This window comes from Eulemur rufifrons, chromosome 1, assembly GCF_041146395.1.
Source record: "Eulemur rufifrons isolate Redbay chromosome 1, OSU_ERuf_1, whole genome shotgun sequence".
Taxonomy (NCBI): domain Eukaryota; kingdom Metazoa; phylum Chordata; class Mammalia; order Primates; family Lemuridae; genus Eulemur; species Eulemur rufifrons.
Genome location: NC_090983.1, coordinates 5,798,564 through 5,816,284, shown reverse-complemented (window position 1 = coordinate 5,816,284; position 17,721 = coordinate 5,798,564). Strand labels below are relative to the sequence as shown.

The window sequence follows — 17,721 nt, the reverse complement described above, 5'->3', positions numbered from 1 at the left end:
TCTGCCAGGAAAGCACGGAATGTAAATGAATGGGGGAAGGGCTGCCTGGGTCAAGGGGTGGCAGAGGGTCCCTTCCCCCGTTGCTGCGGCTCTGTTGCCTGAGCCCAGATGGAGCCCAGCAAAGAGCAGGCTCCCTCGTTCATCTCAGCTCAAACCACTGTTTATTGTCACCTACTGCCATCGGAGCTCCCCATGGTATGCTGTGGCCAAAGGAAATCCGTTATCAGAGAAGAATTGTACCCTGACGGCATTCCCTATGCCTTTTCTAAGTCTGCATTCCGCACAGAGGCTGTTCTCGGGTTTGGGGGGAGCCTGGGGGGCACAGTTTTGGGTGGGCGCAGCCCCGCCTCCAGCCTCTCTCTCCCTGTGCTGATGCCGCTGCAGAGCTATTCACGGAGTGTTACAGCAACGACGAGGACCTGGCAGAGCAACTGCTGGTCTATTCCTGTGAAGCCTGGGGTGGAAGCAACTGCCTGGAGTTGGCGGTGGAGGCGACAGACCAGCATTTCATCGCCCAGCCTGGCGTCCAGGTAGACGACACTCAGCCGCCAACCAACATGCCCAGAAATGCCAGACCCTAGTAACAGCATTAAAAAATATTACAATGAAGCCTTCTCCTCCAACATAAAAGCTATGGCAGGGGTAGCTGAGTTCTTTCTTGAGAGCTGTGAGTTCCTCTGATGTGGTCGGGTTTTTGCTCACCCCTCTAGCTCTTAGAGACGATGTGAGTTTTCTGATTTCCACCTTCATCTGGAAGCCCCTCCTGTCCCAACTTCAAGAGTTGGTGCAGTCTGGGGAAAGCTTTTTCAGGCATGTCAGCTTGAATTGACGTCAAGACACCAGCTGTCTCTCCCTTCCTGACATCCATGTCGTTTTCTGACAAAAGCATCACCTGTCTGCCTCCAGAAACGAGTCCTTGGGGACTCTACAGGTTGCCTTGGCTGTGCCTGAGAATTTGGGATCATTGAAGAGAAAGGAGCTAGAAAGATAATTGTTTAAACTTATGAAATAAAAACTAGAGTTGGTTAAATATTCATAGGTTTTTGGAATTTGGACTCGCACAACCTCTATTTTAAAGTTCACATAACCCAATTCAGAAAAAGACTTACAATCAAATAGAATTTTAAATTGCTTTATCATAGCCCCTTAGAATCCAGGCAAATTATACAAAAGAATAAGGGCCTTGATTCGGAGAGTTACATATTTTTGAGAGGGTGTGGGGCTGGGAAGAAAGATTGCGTCCTGTTCTGCATATTGTGTGGATAAGGATCTCTGTTTTTGTCTCTGCTTCCCTGTAGAATTTTCTTTCCAAGCAATGGTATGGAGAGATTTCCCGAGACACCAAGAACTGGAAGATTATTCTGTGTCTATTTATTATACCCTTGGTGGGCTGTGGCTTTGTATCGTTTAGGTACGTGTGTGAGTGTGTCTGTGCTCTTGTGCAAATGATCGCAAGGTTTGGAACTTCACACTAGTTCACACTCGTGCCTACGCATTCAGTCTGGTGTCTTCCCTGGCTTTTCCTGCGTTTGATTTAAACGGGTAGAGGTGGGGTCATGTCTTCAGTATCTGAGGCAGGATTTGGGTTTGTTAATAATCGGCAAATGCCGTTCAACCCTGCCCCTCCTCCCGGCGTGGGTCTGTATTGGTCTGTGTTTGGAAGGGGGGCTGGAGCCCACACAGCTGCGCCCTCACGTGTCTGCGCGATGCTGACGCTGCCCTTACCTCCGGGCCCAGGAAGAAGCCCCTGGACAAGCACAAGAAGCTGCTGTGGTACTATGTGGCCTTCTTCACCTCCCCCTTCGTGGTCTTCTCCTGGAACGTGGTCTTCTACATCGCCTTCCTGCTGCTGTTCGCCTACGTGCTGCTCATGGATTTCCACTCTGTGCCTCAGCCCCCCGAGCTGGTCCTCTACGCCCTGGTCTTTGTCCTCTTCTGTGATGAAGTGAGACAGGTAGGACAGCCGCGACATGGGGCACCTCTTCCTTTCCTCAGTGAACGGCATTTTTCTAAAGCCAAGAGGAGTAGAAGTTACTTCTGAAGTTCAACAGTCATTATTTTCCCAAAATAAATGCTCCCATTAGGTGGTAGTCCACGAGCATGAAGGGCATTTGCAAGCTCTTAGCAATGCAATGAGATCTCGCAGAGCCAAACTCACTCTTTGCCAGGGTCACTTACTTCTTTTGTGTTAATTGATGGAGATGAATTAGCCAGGAATGGGAGAGTGTCCAAAGGGAAGAGAGACCTTGGACTTAAACCCACTGCCGTCACCAGGAGCGGTTTGTGTTCCTACCATTGCCGTCACCGGGGCAGCATGACAAGGGGCGTGGAGCTGGCAGGACTTTCGACCCCAGCCTGTCAGACTGACAGTGTTTTGAAGCCGTGTAAGTCCCTGTGGGTTTCAGGGAGTTTGTGTGAATTAACCTTCAAGCTTTTCTGCAGTTTCTTGGGATCTGTGCTTCTCGGCATTCTCTCTCTGCCACTGAACCCACAACTCTAGCGCAGACCTCACCTGTAGCGGGTGCTTAGTTAGTAATTGTTGAAGAATAAGTGTTCCTGGTGAAGGATGGTGTTATCCCTGAGCCGTTAGAAAGAGTCCTCCCAGAAATCCTTTCAGACCTAGCAGAAGTTTACAAATTGTTTGAGAACTGCTGTTGCTGTGATTTCTCCTGTCCCTTCTGAGACCAAATCCAGAGGATGTATCGATGCAGCAAGTGAGCACTAGGAACTCGCGGTTTATGAGGTACAGCGGCACATGCTGCAAGAGATCTGGAGGGGGAAGAATGCTCTTCTTGCCCTCACAGAGTCACTGACAGGTATATGAATTCTAAGGTGGCTTCACCTGTCACATCAGCTCCGATAGAGTTTTTTTGTTGTTGTTTTTGGTGACTTCCAGGAGTCCTGGGTTGGGAGTCTGTCTGTTCTCAGCAGAAGCCTGTCTTGATCCGTGAGTGACGTCTGCTGTGGGTGTGGCAGTGGGGGGACTCCCGGCACCAGCGCCCGCATCTGCCCTTCCCTGCCTGGTCGGTTGGAGGTGCAGAGGGGGACGGAGCTGGCGGGGAGGTGGCGGAAGGAGAAGCGAAATGACACCTGTCAGTGTTGGACACGGCAAGGTTATCAGGCTTCCTGTCGGCCGGCAGCTGTCCCCCAGGACTGGGTCCTGCTCCCGTGTGGGGGGTTTCTGTAACTTCAGTCTGCTGAGGCCATGGCCCCACCCAGGCCAGGCTTTCTGTGTTAGCTTGTAGGGCCACCGCGACAAAGCACCACAGACAGGGTGGCTGAAATAACGGAGGTTCGATGTCTCACAGTTCTGGAGGCCTGGAGTCTGAGATCAGGGTTGTTCCTTCTGAAGGAGAATCCGTCCGGGCCTCTCCCCCGGCTTCCGTGGTCGGCCGGCGACGGTGGGCGACCTGCCGTCCCTGGGTTTGTTGATGCATCACTCCGCTCCCTGTCCTCACGTCCGTACGCTGTTCTCCTTGTGTGCGTGTCTGTGTCCCAAAGCCCCCTTCTCATAAGGACAGCGTCATATTGGATCAGTGCCCACCCAGCTTCAGTGTGATCTTTTCTTTGCCTAGTTCTTCACATCTGCAGTGACCCTGTTTCCAGACAAGGCCACATTCCGAGGTCCTGAGGTTAGGAATTCACAGTATGAATCTTGGGGGACACAATTTGGCCCGCGACACCCGCCAGCTTGCCTGTTTCTCTCAGCGGCCGTCTTCCACTCCCTAGTTCTGTGCTTTGACTTGTGATGCGTTGGCAGCAGCGGGGCCGTGGGCACCTCGTTTGGGAGAAGCAGAGAAAGACTCAAGGAGACTCAGCCCAGACCGAGTGAGACAGTGCGAGGACAACGCTCCTCTAACCAGGAGCCCCGAGCCAGCTGCAAGGCCGCTCTGCACGAAGTCACACGTGTCCCCTTCTCCTAACTAGTTACACCTGCAAACCGGTGTGGTCGGGTCCCAGGGCCCTGGCTTCTCTCTCCTCCACTCTCGTGCTGGTGCCTTTCAACAGGGCCTCAGGGAGAAGACGACGGCATTCCCAGCTTAGCCTTTCTGGGGGTGAGGGACGGGGAGGGCCCCAATTCTCACCCCCCAGAGAGGCGGACTGCGTCTCATCTGTGGACTGGGAAGGCCATGGCAGTGTCTGTCCTGGGAGGGGGCAAGTGCCAAAGGGTTCCCCCTGGTCTGCGGAGATCGGTGGGCGTGGAGGGCAGCCCGCTGTCGCGGGAACAGCCCACCGGAGAGGCAGCCGGGCTCTGTAGGTGGTCATGCAGGCCTCTGACCGGCCCTCAGTGGTGTGAGTCACACGTGTGAACCGTGCCCTGTGGGCTTCCTTGGAGACAACGGGGGAGGCAGCTTCGCTTGCTGGAAAAGGCACAGGGTTTGTAGGAACTTGAGCAGCACGTGTCATGGTCTAGTTTCTGCACCTGAGGGGACCAGCCCCACCTCTTAGATGTAGCCGCTGAGTAGAATCCAGCCACGGTGGAGTCACAGCCCTATGGAGAAATGCGTAGTCTCAGGCATAGACGAGGTGGGGCGGGGCAGAGAGAGAACGAGAACCAGCTGGAGTTGCAGGTAGATGGCCGCTGGTAACTTACTTGCTTTCTCTGACCTGGTTCCTCGTCCTCATGCGGGTGGCTATGCAGTAACCTACTGCAAGAGGTTGCCGAGAGAAGCGGGAAGACGGGGCCTCGCACGGTGCCCAGCGTGTCTCTTCTTGCATCGGCTCCCCTGGCGTTGACGCCCTGAGTGTCTCGGCCTCCTAACACACGGCTGCACGTGTGTGTGTTTCTGGCACGTGTGTGTGTGTTTTAATAAACGAACTGACGAGGCAGGGTCTTCATAATTCAACCCGAGGGCTTGGCCCCAGCATGGCCACGTGGGTGGCCACGGTGACGGCTCATGGACCAGCGCTCGGGAGCCGGAGAGGAGCTCTGCCCGCACCCCTGGAGTGAAGGTGCTTGTGGGTGCCCTTTTGGGCAGAGGGCGCTTTGGTGGCCTCTTCTTGAAATGGTGGTAAAAAGTCAAAAGTACTTTTCCTGCTGCTTCTCAGCCTTTGTGCTCCCAGACAGCTCTCCGCTGGTCCTGTCCCCAGCCCTGTCTCTGGCTGCATTAAGACACAGAAGCTGATGTTCAAGTCTGCACAGTACTTGGTTCTTTCGGGCATCTGTAGGAACCGTGAGGCTGGGAGAGGAGACCGGCGCGGGGTTGCTGTGGAAGGCAGAGCCTGCCCGGGATGGAAGCTGCAGGGAGACGCGTCTCGGCTCACACCACATGTTTCATGCGTGTGTTTTTCCTTTTACAAAATATTTACTGAGCACCTACTATCTGCCGGACACTGTTCTAGACACTGGGGATACAGCAATGAACGATACAAATGTTTCTGCCCTTTTGGAGCTTTCTACCAGTGGGGATGATTTCTGGGTGCTTTCAAAGAGATGAGCACTGGAGCAGCCCCGGGAGGGCGAGTCTCACATTCATAGGGCGGTGGGCCCTGGGCACTCGCAACAGTAAGACCTGAAGGCGTAAATTGCAAACATCTCCATGTCAATCTTGTGTGTGTGCTTAGCAACCATGTCGCCTGCATGGGTCTTGCAGGAGGAGATCCAGCACAGGTACGTTTCGCTTGAAGAAGGGCCCTGGGCAGGGGTAGCATGAGGTGTTGCTCAGAGAGGACGCAGGGAAGGCAGAGACTCTGTGCGGGAGTGGGAATGATGAGGATGTTTAATAAGTATCTCTTCTTCTTCTTTTTAAGAATTGTCTTTGAATGGGCCGGTTTTAATTCAGCAATAAGGTGTATGAAAGTAATGGCACAGGAAGTGCCTGTCTTCAGGGGCAGCAGTCTGGTTGCCTGGCTGGCTCTGCCGCCCGAGGTCTCCCCCAGCCTTACAGCTCTGACCTGTGGCTCTACGGTCGTGAGTGCGTCTGCAGAGCATGGCCATGAAGATGCTTGTTGTTCAGAGAACTCGACACTGGGGGTCGCTGTTTCTCTTCCTGTCTGCAGACCCATGCCTTGGCCATCCCAGGTGTGACTGGTTGTCTCTAAGAAACAGTTCTGCTGGGCTGGTGCTGTCTTAATTAACCTAGTTCGCACTTGCTAGGGGAGAAAACCCAAACAGGATGCCACCCGTTTTAGATTGTGTCTGGTGTCAAAAAGCTGTGTTTGTTAGTGTCTGCCTATGTCCCCTTGCCCAGGTACAGATGTCGATATGCTAATGTGGAATTTTGAACCAAAGCAGTGAAGTGCAAATACAGTTGCTAAATAATGCTTGAGTCCATTGAACAGACATTGCAATGTTTGTTTAAAGTGGGATACATTCCATTATGTCTTCACGGAGGGCACTATTCAATCCTGAGGCCCGTTGAATTTCCAAATCCTGAGAGATATGAAGAAATACGGTCTTGGCGTTTTATGAATACAGCCAGTCTCCGGCATTCTACTCAGAGAAGAGGCCTCTTTTCATTTTAAAAAGTGTTTCCTCTCTGCAGTGGTAGCTCAGAGCCCCAGAACTGACCCACGCAGGCCGGGCTTCTGACAGCCACCTGGGCCGAGGCTGGGCTGGGGCGGTGCAGGTTGACCGGTACCTACGTGCCTCCCACAGCCGGGTCTCAAAGGGAGGAGCCGGCAGCAGGTAGGGCCTGTCTCACCGCCCTCACCTTGCCGGGCACCAGAGCAGCACATGGTTGTGCAGGGTGGTGATGAGGCTGCTGGCACCAGCCACGGGGACACTTCCTGCTGCCTCCCCGGGGGTCCTGCCCAGTTTCTGAGCCGGAGGGGTCAATCTTTGCCCAGTGGAATGTCATCAGACTGTGGCTGCTCAAACCTTGATTTCCTAATGCCCTCTCTCACCCGCTTGGTCCGCTCAAGCTGTACTTGAATTTATAAGTGAAGGAAAGGAAATATTTCTTGAGAAGTTGATGATGTGTCTGGAATCCCTTCCACGTCTGAGATCATAGGGTTTCCGTGGAATCTGAAGGAACAGAGTGATGTGGGGAGAAGCTGCTAAGCTTCAGAACCGCGAGGCCTGCCACTTGCTGGCCAGGTTTCTTGGCCTCTCAAGGCCTTGCTTTCAGCTGCAAAGTAGGAAATATAATCCCTGACTACCAGACAGACACATGCTGGTGAGTTCATTTAGTGAAGTGAAGACGTGCCAGGTACCTTTGGTGACCCTTCTTTGCTGTGTTTTCCTGCCTTGCACAAGTGGTAGTTTCTTTATTTGAACTCGCTCCCCAGGCCACACTTCAGCATGTTTCCTTTTAAACATGTTTAGCATCTGTCTTTCCCATGGGACAGGGGATTTCTTGAGAATCAGCATTGCATCTAGTCCAGTATCTTTGTGTCCAGGAGCCGGGCACAGGCATTTGGGAGTCTATGTGCTCTCAGTAAATATATTTTGAATGGATGGATAAATGAGAGGGTCAGATGACCACCCTGAGTTACTCAAATCCAGGTCAGGGATTGCTATAGAGGGTGTCCAGATGCAGTCTTCTAAGGGATAATCCTTTTCCTCTTTGTCTCAATGTTTTCCTGACATACTTTCTTTCGAAAAAATCATGACCGATACTTACAAATTGGTCCCTGAGGCACACTGTTTCTGTCAGTCATTTCTGTGAACACATACATAGGTGCCACATGCAGCACCTACATATACATTTTTTTAAAAAAACGGTTTTCTTTAATCAAGATATTTTACTGCCATATTCCAGAAAAATTTTACAGTAAATACACAAATCTACGATGACTACAGTATGGATAGCACCCTTTAGAATTGTGCAGTGCACAGCCTATACCACTGTACACGGCCAGATGTTTCGTATTTGCCTACACAGGTTATACTCACTTTTGGCAGGTTCATCTTGAAAGAACAGTCAGGATACATATGTCCTTTTTTTTTTTTTATTTTGCCAGCAACACATGAAGAACAGAACAGCCAGAGTGCAGCCCACTTTCCAGTCCCCCAGGATTAGCATGAGGCATGTGGTAGGGCTTAGCTGGCATATGGAAGAACAAGCAGGCGCATGATTGGCTCAAAAGATACCTGGGAAAAAATGAGTGGACACTCGAAAATCTGGAAGTGATTGATGTTTCCAAGCTGCTGATGTTCCCTCTCTGTCCCTCTCTGTGCAGTGGTACATGAATGGGGTGAATTATTTTACCGACCTGTGGAATGTTATGGACACACTGGGGCTCTTTTACTTCATAGCAGGAATTGTATTTCGGTAAGTCTCCATCACTTTCCCCAGCGTTAGGTGTTTTGGGCACAAAAGTGGAGAAAGAATAGCTCTTTGCACATTTTGGTCCCAAGAGAAGTCTATTGTTTTGTTTGGTTTTGTTTTCCCCGTTAGAAATTTCAAATGGTCTGGTGCAAACAAGGTAGGTTTCATCGGGGGAAATGAAAAGAAGTCTCAAATGGCTGGGAGGATGGGTTCGGAACTGCCATCGTCACGGAAGCCTGTGAGCCAGGACAGGCAGAGGTGACATGATTGGGTCCCCGCAGTGGTTTTTGAGGATGAAGGACAGATGAGACAGGGACCGCTGAGAGCTCAGTCTGGTGTGATGTGCTTACCTTAGTGTCCTCTCTTGGCCTTGCCTCTACCCGAGCCCACGAGGGCAGAAGACCATGGCCCGTGGGGGGTGGTGTCCCTGGCCGGTTTCCACTCGCTCGATCTCCCAGCTCTTGGCTGATCCTTGACATTTGGTTATTTGTCGAAAGCTAACTTTGAAATGTGTTGTCGATATCTCACCAACTCTCCCCCTCTTCCCCAACAGGCTCCACAGTTCTAACAAAAGCTCTCTGTATTCTGGGCGAGTCATTTTCTGCCTGGATTACATTATCTTCACCCTAAGGTTGATCCACATTTTCACCGTAAGCAGAAACTTAGGACCCAAGATCATAATGTTGCAGAGGATGGTAAGAGTCAAGAACGTTGGTCGTCATCATTTTTCTTGCTGTCCCCAGAGTTCCTTTAATTGTTGACAGGTGGGATTTTGTCCCTAGAGTGACTGTTGCATTGCACAATCAGTGTGGTTTTCTTTCTTTGATGTGTTTCATCAGGGGCTTCTCCAGGGTTAAAATTTAACGAAAGATGGTTGTTAGGAGCAAATAGTGTCATTCAGTGCATGGCTAACAAATAACACTGCACTTATTTAGATTTTATACTTTACAACGTGCTTTCATTTGAGTTTTAACAATTTGCTAAGAGCATAGGCAGGGGAAGGTCTTTTATACCAATGTTACAGATGTGGACAGTTGAGCCCAAAGAGGTTAATATGTTTAGAGACAAGCAGTGAGCCAGGCACACAGTGAGGGCTGGAACCTGAATCATGTCACCGTGTAACACGGATACAGGGACAGGTGATGCCAGACTTGTTTTGTACGTGTAACAGAGAGAATGACATACTGATGGTGCTTCCCTAAATTTGTTTTCCAGATGATCCAAACCTCCACTGTTTCCACCTTTAAATCAGATGGTGTTTGGATTAGCTCATCTGGAAGTTTCTTTCCAATGCTGAGGTTCTTTGAGTTTGTGGTTTTAATTCAAAGCATATCTGAGGCATCCAGTCACCATGAAGTCATGCTATCTGTGCTAAAAATTTTTAAAAGTTAAACTCTTCGTTCTTGTTTAATAGGACGATTTTTAAAAAAATTTTTTATGTGTGCAAATGTCTGGGGTGCATGTGCAGTTCTGTGACACGTATAGATTGTGTAGTGGCCCAGCCAGGGCTTTTAGGGCATCCACCGCCTGAGTAGTGCACCTGGTACGTCATGAGGTGTAGAGACAGAGGGGTCCTCCCAATCTTAGGGCCCTGCTTTGTTCTTGAGCCGGGCTCTCAGAACTCTGCTGTTGCTGAGCTGGCTGGAGACCAGCAAGCAAAAATGGAAAATAATTAATTCTGGAAAATAAATGACCCCAGACCCAAAGTTGATGATGGCTATTTTTGCAAATCAGCACGTGGACTCTGGGTGACTTGGATGGTCCAGACCCTGGAACCTCTGCCCTTCTCCGTGGCCCGCTGAGAATGGCCAGCCCGAGTAGACCAGGCGACCATGGGTGCAGTCCTGACTCCGTCCTAATGTCCTCTCTTGGCAGCTGATTGACGTGTTCTTCTTCCTGTTCCTCTTTGCGGTGTGGATGGTGGCCTTTGGCGTGGCCAGGCAAGGGATCCTCAGGCAAAACGAGCATCGCTGGCGGTGGATATTCCGCTCGGTCATCTACGAGCCCTACCTGGCCATGTTTGGCCAGGTGCCCAGTGACGTGGATGGTAAGCCTGACTCGGCTCAGTGGAGACAGCTGGGAGGAGGGAGTTGCTTCCTAAACCCGCCTCCAGGGCTGACCCCCAGATGGCACCGGTGAGATTGGGTCCAACACCGTGGATTGAAAACTAATCCCGCAAAACCTTTCCTTTTCCCCAAGCAAGATTTTATGTCAGCCTTGCAGACGTGCACCCAACACTTCAATTTTTAAACCTTTTAAAAAATAGTGTTTCTCTTATTTTCAGTAGCAAGGTGGCAATCGAAAGCAGCAAGACTCCCTAGTTTAGAAACGAGTGTTGGGAGTTGTGCTCTCCCACATAACAGAGTCACTGGGCACCCCTCTCTTTCAAAAAGAGCAATGTTGAAAACCTCACATCGGAACCTGGAATTTAGACTTCCAGCATCAGCCCACTGCCAGCCGGTTTTGGAGACAGGCTAATGGTGGCACAGACCCAGTTTGCATAAGGAAAGTGTGGGCTTATGCAAATTGGGCATGTTTTGAAGGAACTGGCTAGAGCATCTTTAGGATGCCGACAACAGTAGCCTTGGCTTGTCATTTCCTATCCTGCCACGATCAAATGATCTTGGTGGCTTCCTTGATCCAGTGCCTGCCCCTATGGTCGCATTTTGCAGTCCCCGTCCTTTCCTCTGTTAGCCTCCTGGCCCCGTGCAGCCTCTCTGGCCCCTTCTCCTGCAGCTCTTCCAAGGTCTGAGAAGCAGCTCTTTTTCCACGCAGCGAGGAAGGCACCTTGTGCTTAGTGTTCCCACTCTGCACGCCGTGCGTGCCGTCTCGCGCAAGCAGGTGCATCTTGTCCTTATGACAATCCTCCATGTCGGTGGGTTTAGGCCCTGGTGGGGCGCAGCACCCGGGGATCTAAAGGGAAGTGACAGGTGGGATTCAGAGGGAGGTCAGCCACCAACGCGCTATGCACCCCTGGGCGGTGACTCCACCTTGCTGCCTCTCGGTTCCGTCTTGGGCAACACCAGCGTAGCACCCCCTTGCCCGCAGGGCACCTCACCCCCTTGCGGGCAGGCACAGCCTCACGCACATGCTCAGATGAGGATCTCTGGCCCAGAGCCACTCCCAGAGGCCACGCGTTTGTATCCACTGCCTTCTCCTCTGAGATGGCTCAGACGCATCTCGGCACATGCAATTGAAAAGTCTTAGTTCTCCTTTCTAGACACAGACTTCCGCCACGGCCCCCTGCAGGAGGGTCTGTCACCACCGTTCATACATTCGTGCACGTCAGAAGCCTCAGTGTCATCCTTGACCCCCTGATGTCACCCCCCCATATCCAGTTTGTCAGCTAGTTTTGTTTTATCTCCTAAATGTTTTTGCGCTACAGCTGCTTTCTCTCATCCCACTGCCACCCACCCTGCCCAAGCCGTCCTCATCACTGGCTGCCCGAACCCTAGTGCTGACCTCCCGACAGTCCCCTCCGCTCCTGATCTGTGCTGCGGCCAGAGCGATCCTATCCTTTATCCTCCGATAAAGAAAATCTGATGTGTTGTTCTTATGTTTAAAACAGTCTAATGGCTACTCATCATTTTTTTAGTATAAATGTAAAAACAACATGTTTAGTCCCTGCACATCTCATTTCCACAGATGTTCTCCTGCCCCCACCACAGGGCCTTTGCACATGCTGCTGCCTCTGTTGGGATGCTCTGGGCACCCACCTTCCTCATTAGTTCATGTGCTTGTCTCCTGCTTGTCCTCTACTCTCAGTGCACAGACCCTTCTTTCTTGGGAAAGCGATTCCTGAATGAGCTGCCTCAGTTTACACTCGCGTAGGACCTTATGCATATCCTTTTTAGCACTTCTTATGAGCTAAAACTTTACACTGGTGTGGTTAATAGGTAGACAATCATCTGTCTACCTAAAGAGGCTGGAAGCTTCCTGAAGGCAAAGAACATGTCTTGTTTGCCCTTTCTTTGATCTCGATCTTAGTAAAGTCCCTGGTAGCTGCTCAGTAAATACGTGTTGAGTGGATGAACGGGTGGTTCTAAGGCTTGTACCTTGTTTGGACAAAGTGCCTAAGACACTCCATGAGCATCATCTTGTGGCCCCAGGGGTGCCATCGCCCTCACCCCTCCATAGGGTCCTCACTTTGCCTTTGGTTTCTACATCCTCAGGGACCACATATGACTTTTCCCACTGCACCTTCACTGGGAATGAGTCCAAACCACTGTGCGTGGAGCTGGACGAGCAGAACCTGCCCCGGTTCCCCGAGTGGATCACCATCCCGCTGGTGTGCATCTACATGCTGTCCACCAACATCCTGCTGGTCAACCTGCTGGTCGCCATGTTCGGGTATGTGCTCAGCCGTGTGGCCACCAGGTGTCCCCCTGGTGCTGGTGCCAGGCTCTGCACCAGGCGGGGCTGGAGGCTCTGGGAGCAGAGCAGCCAAGGTCCACCCTCCAGGAACTTATGGTAGAGGTCTGGAGGGGATGGTGGTCCGCAGCGGGTGGTGGCCTTAAAGGGACCGTATGAAAGATATGTGTGTCCCTGTAGCTGTGCCTTAAGTTTATTTGACACCAAAGACAAGCAGCTATGGCGACCTCTGGTGAATCCGGACTGTGTGCGTAGCATCCGTTTAGCCGTCTCCGCAGACTGCCGTGATGCTGGCAGACTAAAATGCAGTTCGGCTCGCCTCCAGGATGCCTTGATTTTTAGGGGCTTCAGTGGCATGGATTCTAGGACTTCAAATCAGTCTTTAGTTGGTGTTTTAAAAATTTCAGTTGAAATCAGAATACAAAGAGCAGAGTCCAAAGAGTGACTCCCTTTCAGGGCTCATGTCCAACAAGGTTGGGGAAGAAGAATATGGTGACTCTAAATGTTTTGTTTGGGAAATTCTCCTTAAGATATTCGGAAAATGATGTTTTTCATTTCTGCTCCATGGTTCTTAGGAGGGTTTCTAACAGTCCTACCTGGTAGTTTCGGTGGGAGTTTAGTTTCACGCTGCTTCTTTAGGGTAGATGGTCATTTGACATACATAAATCCCAGCACAGTCCGACAGACAATTAAGAAACAAGTATGCAAATTTAATAAATTATTTGTTAAACCTTGGGGTAGAAGAGAACCTTTTAGTCAAAAGCAGAAATCCAGAAGCTATGGCTGATAAGATAAACACATTTGATTTCATAAAGCACTTTTTTAGGGTAAAAGATATCTCAAATGAAGTCAAATGATAAATGATAGGCTGTAGAAATGTTTCTGATGCTTACGATGAACAAAGGCTTTTAATTCCTAATATAAAAAGAACTCCTGCAAATTTATAAGAGAAAGACAACTCCATTGAAAAATTGTCAGAGAAAATGAGTAAGCAATCCAGAGAAGAAGAGTTCAAATGGCCAGTAAATCCATGAGAAGGGACTCAGCCTTGTGGGTAGGAAAATTCAGATTAAAACAACGAGATGCTGGTTTTGAGCCCATGAGGTGAAGGAAGGTTCAAGGGAGCCTCTGGCGTTGGGACGCTGGGAAGTGGGCATTGCGGCCGGGAACGGGAATTGCCTTTCATTCTTTGCAAAGTAGTGGAAAATAGCTGTTAAAAGGAACAACATACAGACCTCTAACCTAACACCCATATCTGGGAATCTATCCTATAGATATATGCACAAAGATATCCATTGGACCATTGTTTGATGTCTGTCATAGGGGACTGGTGGAATAAAGTGTATAATATCCATGTTATAGAATGATGCAGCTTTTAAAAAGACAAAATTACATTTACATTTAGTGACTTGGAAGGGTGGCTTTTTAAATATAAAAAACAAATTGCAAACTAATTTTATGGTATAATCGTGTTTTCCAGCAATAAAAAACAAGAACTTAAAAAATCAAGTGTATATTTCACTTGTTACAATGATCACACATTTTTTTCATAATTTAGAAAATAAAATAAGGAAAAGACAGTTGTCACCTAGAGCCCTGAGATCCCGAGGTGCCCGGGGACTGCAGATGAGGGGCACCTGCCTTTGTGGGTCAGTGGCCTCCCTTTGGGCAGGGCTGGGTGGGGCATATTGCTCTGGGGACGTCACCGTCAAAGGGACTGAGCAGGGGGCAGCCATCCGGTTTCCCAGTGTCCAGAGAAGTCCTCCTCCGGCCCACCCTCTACGCTGTAGCCATAGTGATGTTTCTAAAATGTCATTGTTCTGCTTAACATTCTGGAGGCGTTTTAGTATTTCCCCACAGCTTTCAGGGTAAATTTCAGGCTCCTCGGCTTCCCAAGGCCATCCGTGACCTGGCCTCTCACACAGCTCCAGGCTCCTCCCCGCTGCCTTCCCCTGGCAGGTACCCACGTGTTCATCTTTGAACAGGGTCACCTGTCACGGCTGATGCTTTTGCGCCTGCTCCTTCTCTCTGGATTCCCTGTTCCATCCTGACCCTCTCCTGCCTGGTGCGTTCTCGCCCTTTACACAGCTACGCATCGTCCTTTGCTGAGTGTCCCCTGATGGCCTGGCAGCTCTGTGCAGGGGCTCCTTGGGCCCCCGTGCCGCTCTGCTCTTGCACTGTAAACTCTGGAGCACGGAGACTGTGCCTGTAATTTCCGCATTTGGCATTTCATGGGTTTGTTCCATGAGTGGAAAGAACAGGTTCTTACCCACGTTTAGTTCATTATTCAGTTATCAGTTACGAGCTTAGTTCCTGGTGTGTCATGTCATACTCTGAGACGCGTCAATGCTGAATAACAGACCAATAAGGGATTCGCCACCTAAGCGTATAACATCTGCTCGGTGCCGGGTGCTGGGCCACAAAGCTCCTGTGGCTGTTAGTGTTACGTGGCCTTAAAGAGGGAACATGCAGCCTTCTCCCTCACCGCCCCTAACTGGTGGCCAGGGAGGGACTCGGGAATCCAGGGGCCTGCCTGACTCACAGGCAGCGACAATGTCATGACTGTCATTTGTACCAAGTGACGTCCCAGCGTCAGAGGGGCCCAGCGTCTGAGCTGGCAGAGAGGACGGGCAGGAAATGGGCCCTTATGTATCCACGAGAGGGAGGAAGAGCAGACCGATCCCCAAGCCTGAAGCAGAGGTGAGGAGGAAACCGGATGGCTTTGGGTCTCGGCAGCGATGAGCCGTCTACCTCACCGGGCCGTTCCTGCAGGAAACAGCCGCTGCAGGTATCTACAGAATTCAACACAAAGGCCGATGGCAGCTCCGGACGCCGGGACCTTTGAGTTCCGCTAACTCGGTGAGTCTTAGTGAGGAGTCTTAGTGAGGAATCTTTGTGCTATGAGCTGTTCACAGAAGCCGTCATGAGGACCTTGTCACTTTTGTCATCCATGACCTGCATTCCGATCATGGAATGACAGAAACTGGAGCTGAGCAGGACGGGAGCCCCACCCGCCGTTCCCGGGATAAGGAGGTGCAAGGCCAGCGGCTCAGCGTCTGTGGTCCTGGCTGTGTAACTCGAGTGTCTTCCCCACAGGGCCTGAGCCATCGCGCCAGACCCCACTATTGCCACGTTTGGTGCTGCAGTGTGACAACCTGGGGTTCTCCCTTCCCTTGGGGAGCCTCCTGGCTTAGTCCTGGCTTGAGCCACAGGCCTCTGCCTTGCTGATCCCTGTCTGGGGACTTACGAGCAGCAGGGGGTACCTCATTGTGGTTCTTGGGTGAAATACTCGGGTGAACATTTCTGACGTTTCTGATCGTGGTTGGAGTTGTTCAGGGCTTACTCCGTGAGCAGATGGCCCCGGGCTGTGACCCCTGCCTGGCACCACATCAAAATATTCATTTAAGAGCTTAACCGTACACAATGGCGGCCTTATTAACTGCAGTGTGAATGTGCCCCTGGGAGTTCTGAAGGAGCGCAGCAGAGCTCTCTAGATGGTATTCGGCAGTGGGAGGAAATGGCTGTGCACATCTGCGATTATTCTACATTAGAATTATCGATCCCAGGCCCTGTGTGGCTTATCAGAGGCATGAAGTGAATTTAAAGTCAGTAAATGACTCCGGTCGTCGTCACGGCAGCTGTGGCGCTTACAAGCTCTGCGTCCTGAAGATACATTCTCCTGGCGCAGTTATGAAAAGGACTCATCGATATGTCCTGATATTTCTAAGAATAAGTTTTTTAGAACCTTAGGAATAATATATGTTTATTATAAATGTGCAGAAAAGTAGAAAGAAGAAAAGACTCACCTGGTACCAACTAAAGAGTGGGTACTACTCCAACGGTCCAAGGCAGGCTACCCACATGGGGCGAAAAGAACGAGAAGAAGAGGCCAGGTAATCGCAATGACAACAGTAGCTAGTGTTCGTCAGCGCTCTCCCATGCGGAGCGCGGGTCCCAGTGCTTCACGTGCGCTACCTCCTTTAATTATTAATCATTTTCGTGCAGGTGTGGGCTTACTGCCATTTCACAAATAAGGAGTTGGAGGCAGAGAGAGGTTAAGTTCCTGCTGTTAAGGGAAGGGCTGACATGTAAACATATTAAATATAACATAATGGAATGGAATGTAGGCAGCGTGGACAGGCTAGTTCCAGAGGAAGGAGCTATTAATTGTGAGAGACCTAGGAACTGTAGCAGCCACCTCATGGAGGTGACGTTTGCACAGGACCCTGCACCTGGAACCGGGAGCGCTGGTGGGAGAGGGAGAGGCGGGGAGATAGGCCAGTCTGGGCAGGGATCAGCTGCCGGGGAGGGTGGAGAGGGAGGCGGGGGCTAGGTTCTAGAGAGTCTTTTATGGCATATTAAAGATTTTGGACATTTTCCTAAAGACAAAGAGAGAGCACATGGGTCTTCACTCAGGTGTATGGCACAATCTTACTTGTGTTATTCTGTTAGTAATGAACTAACTTGAATTATCGCTTCAAAAATCAGTGCAGTGAAATAGCTAGTTGTCTCTTGCTGTTGGCTGCTGTTGGCATTGTCCCTGCTTTTTTTGATGTGGCAGCATGAGAGGGGAACCAGGATGTGTCAGACATACACGCTGGGGCATCGGGAGAGACAAAAGTTCAGGGTCACCACCGGCCACGGAGCAGTACTGGCTAGATATTGCTGGTGTGCGGGGAGGAGTGACAAAGGAAAGTCTGGGAAAAGTTTGGAGGAGGTGTTCACCTGATAGGAAGCTAGCTGACAAGTTTCTTGTATTGCATTCACCTGATAGGAAGCTAGCTGACAAGTTTCTTGTATTGCATTTCATTGTAAAATTCTTTCGTTGTTTTACTGTCGACTTTTTGTGAATTTTTTGCAGACTCTGCATTCTGTTCTGTTGATCGGTCTTTCTGTTTCAGTTTTTGCTACCAAATGGCTTTGATTACTGAAGTTTTTTTTTTTTTTTTTTTTTAATCATTTTAACATCTGTTGTACAAGGCCCCCTCATTATTCTTACTCGAAACTTTCCTGGCTTTTCTTGCGGATTTAACTGCCAGAGGAGCCCAAGGCTCATCTTGTGAATCCCTTTCCTCTTTCTTCTTCCAAAAAAAAGTCTTGTGAATTTTATTGTGATGATGTTAACTTTATAGAAACA

General features: G+C 50.3%; 1 protein-coding gene across 6 annotated transcripts in view; it reads left to right on the top strand.

Annotated features, from left to right (window-relative positions):
- TRPM8 (transient receptor potential cation channel subfamily M member 8) overlaps window positions 1–17,721 on the top strand; it is a 68,193-nt gene that overhangs the window by 30,052 nt on the left and 20,420 nt on the right. For 2 of the 6 annotated variants that reach the window (XM_069467122.1, XM_069467206.1), the window contains exons 14-20: window positions 385–530; window positions 1,299–1,411; window positions 1,738–1,954; window positions 8,125–8,216; window positions 8,767–8,908; window positions 10,089–10,260; window positions 12,386–12,563. In XM_069467122.1, coding sequence (XP_069323223.1) covers window positions 385–530; window positions 1,299–1,411; window positions 1,738–1,954; window positions 8,125–8,216; window positions 8,767–8,908; window positions 10,089–10,260; window positions 12,386–12,563 — 1,060 coding nt within the window. Of the gene's footprint in view, window positions 1–384; window positions 531–1,298; window positions 1,412–1,737; window positions 2,817–5,554; window positions 5,612–6,354; window positions 6,629–8,124; window positions 8,217–8,766; window positions 8,909–10,088; window positions 10,261–12,385; window positions 12,564–17,721 lie in introns of those variants that run through there. The other 4 variants (XM_069467377.1, XM_069467287.1, XM_069467505.1 and 1 more) reach the window with 4 other exon arrangements.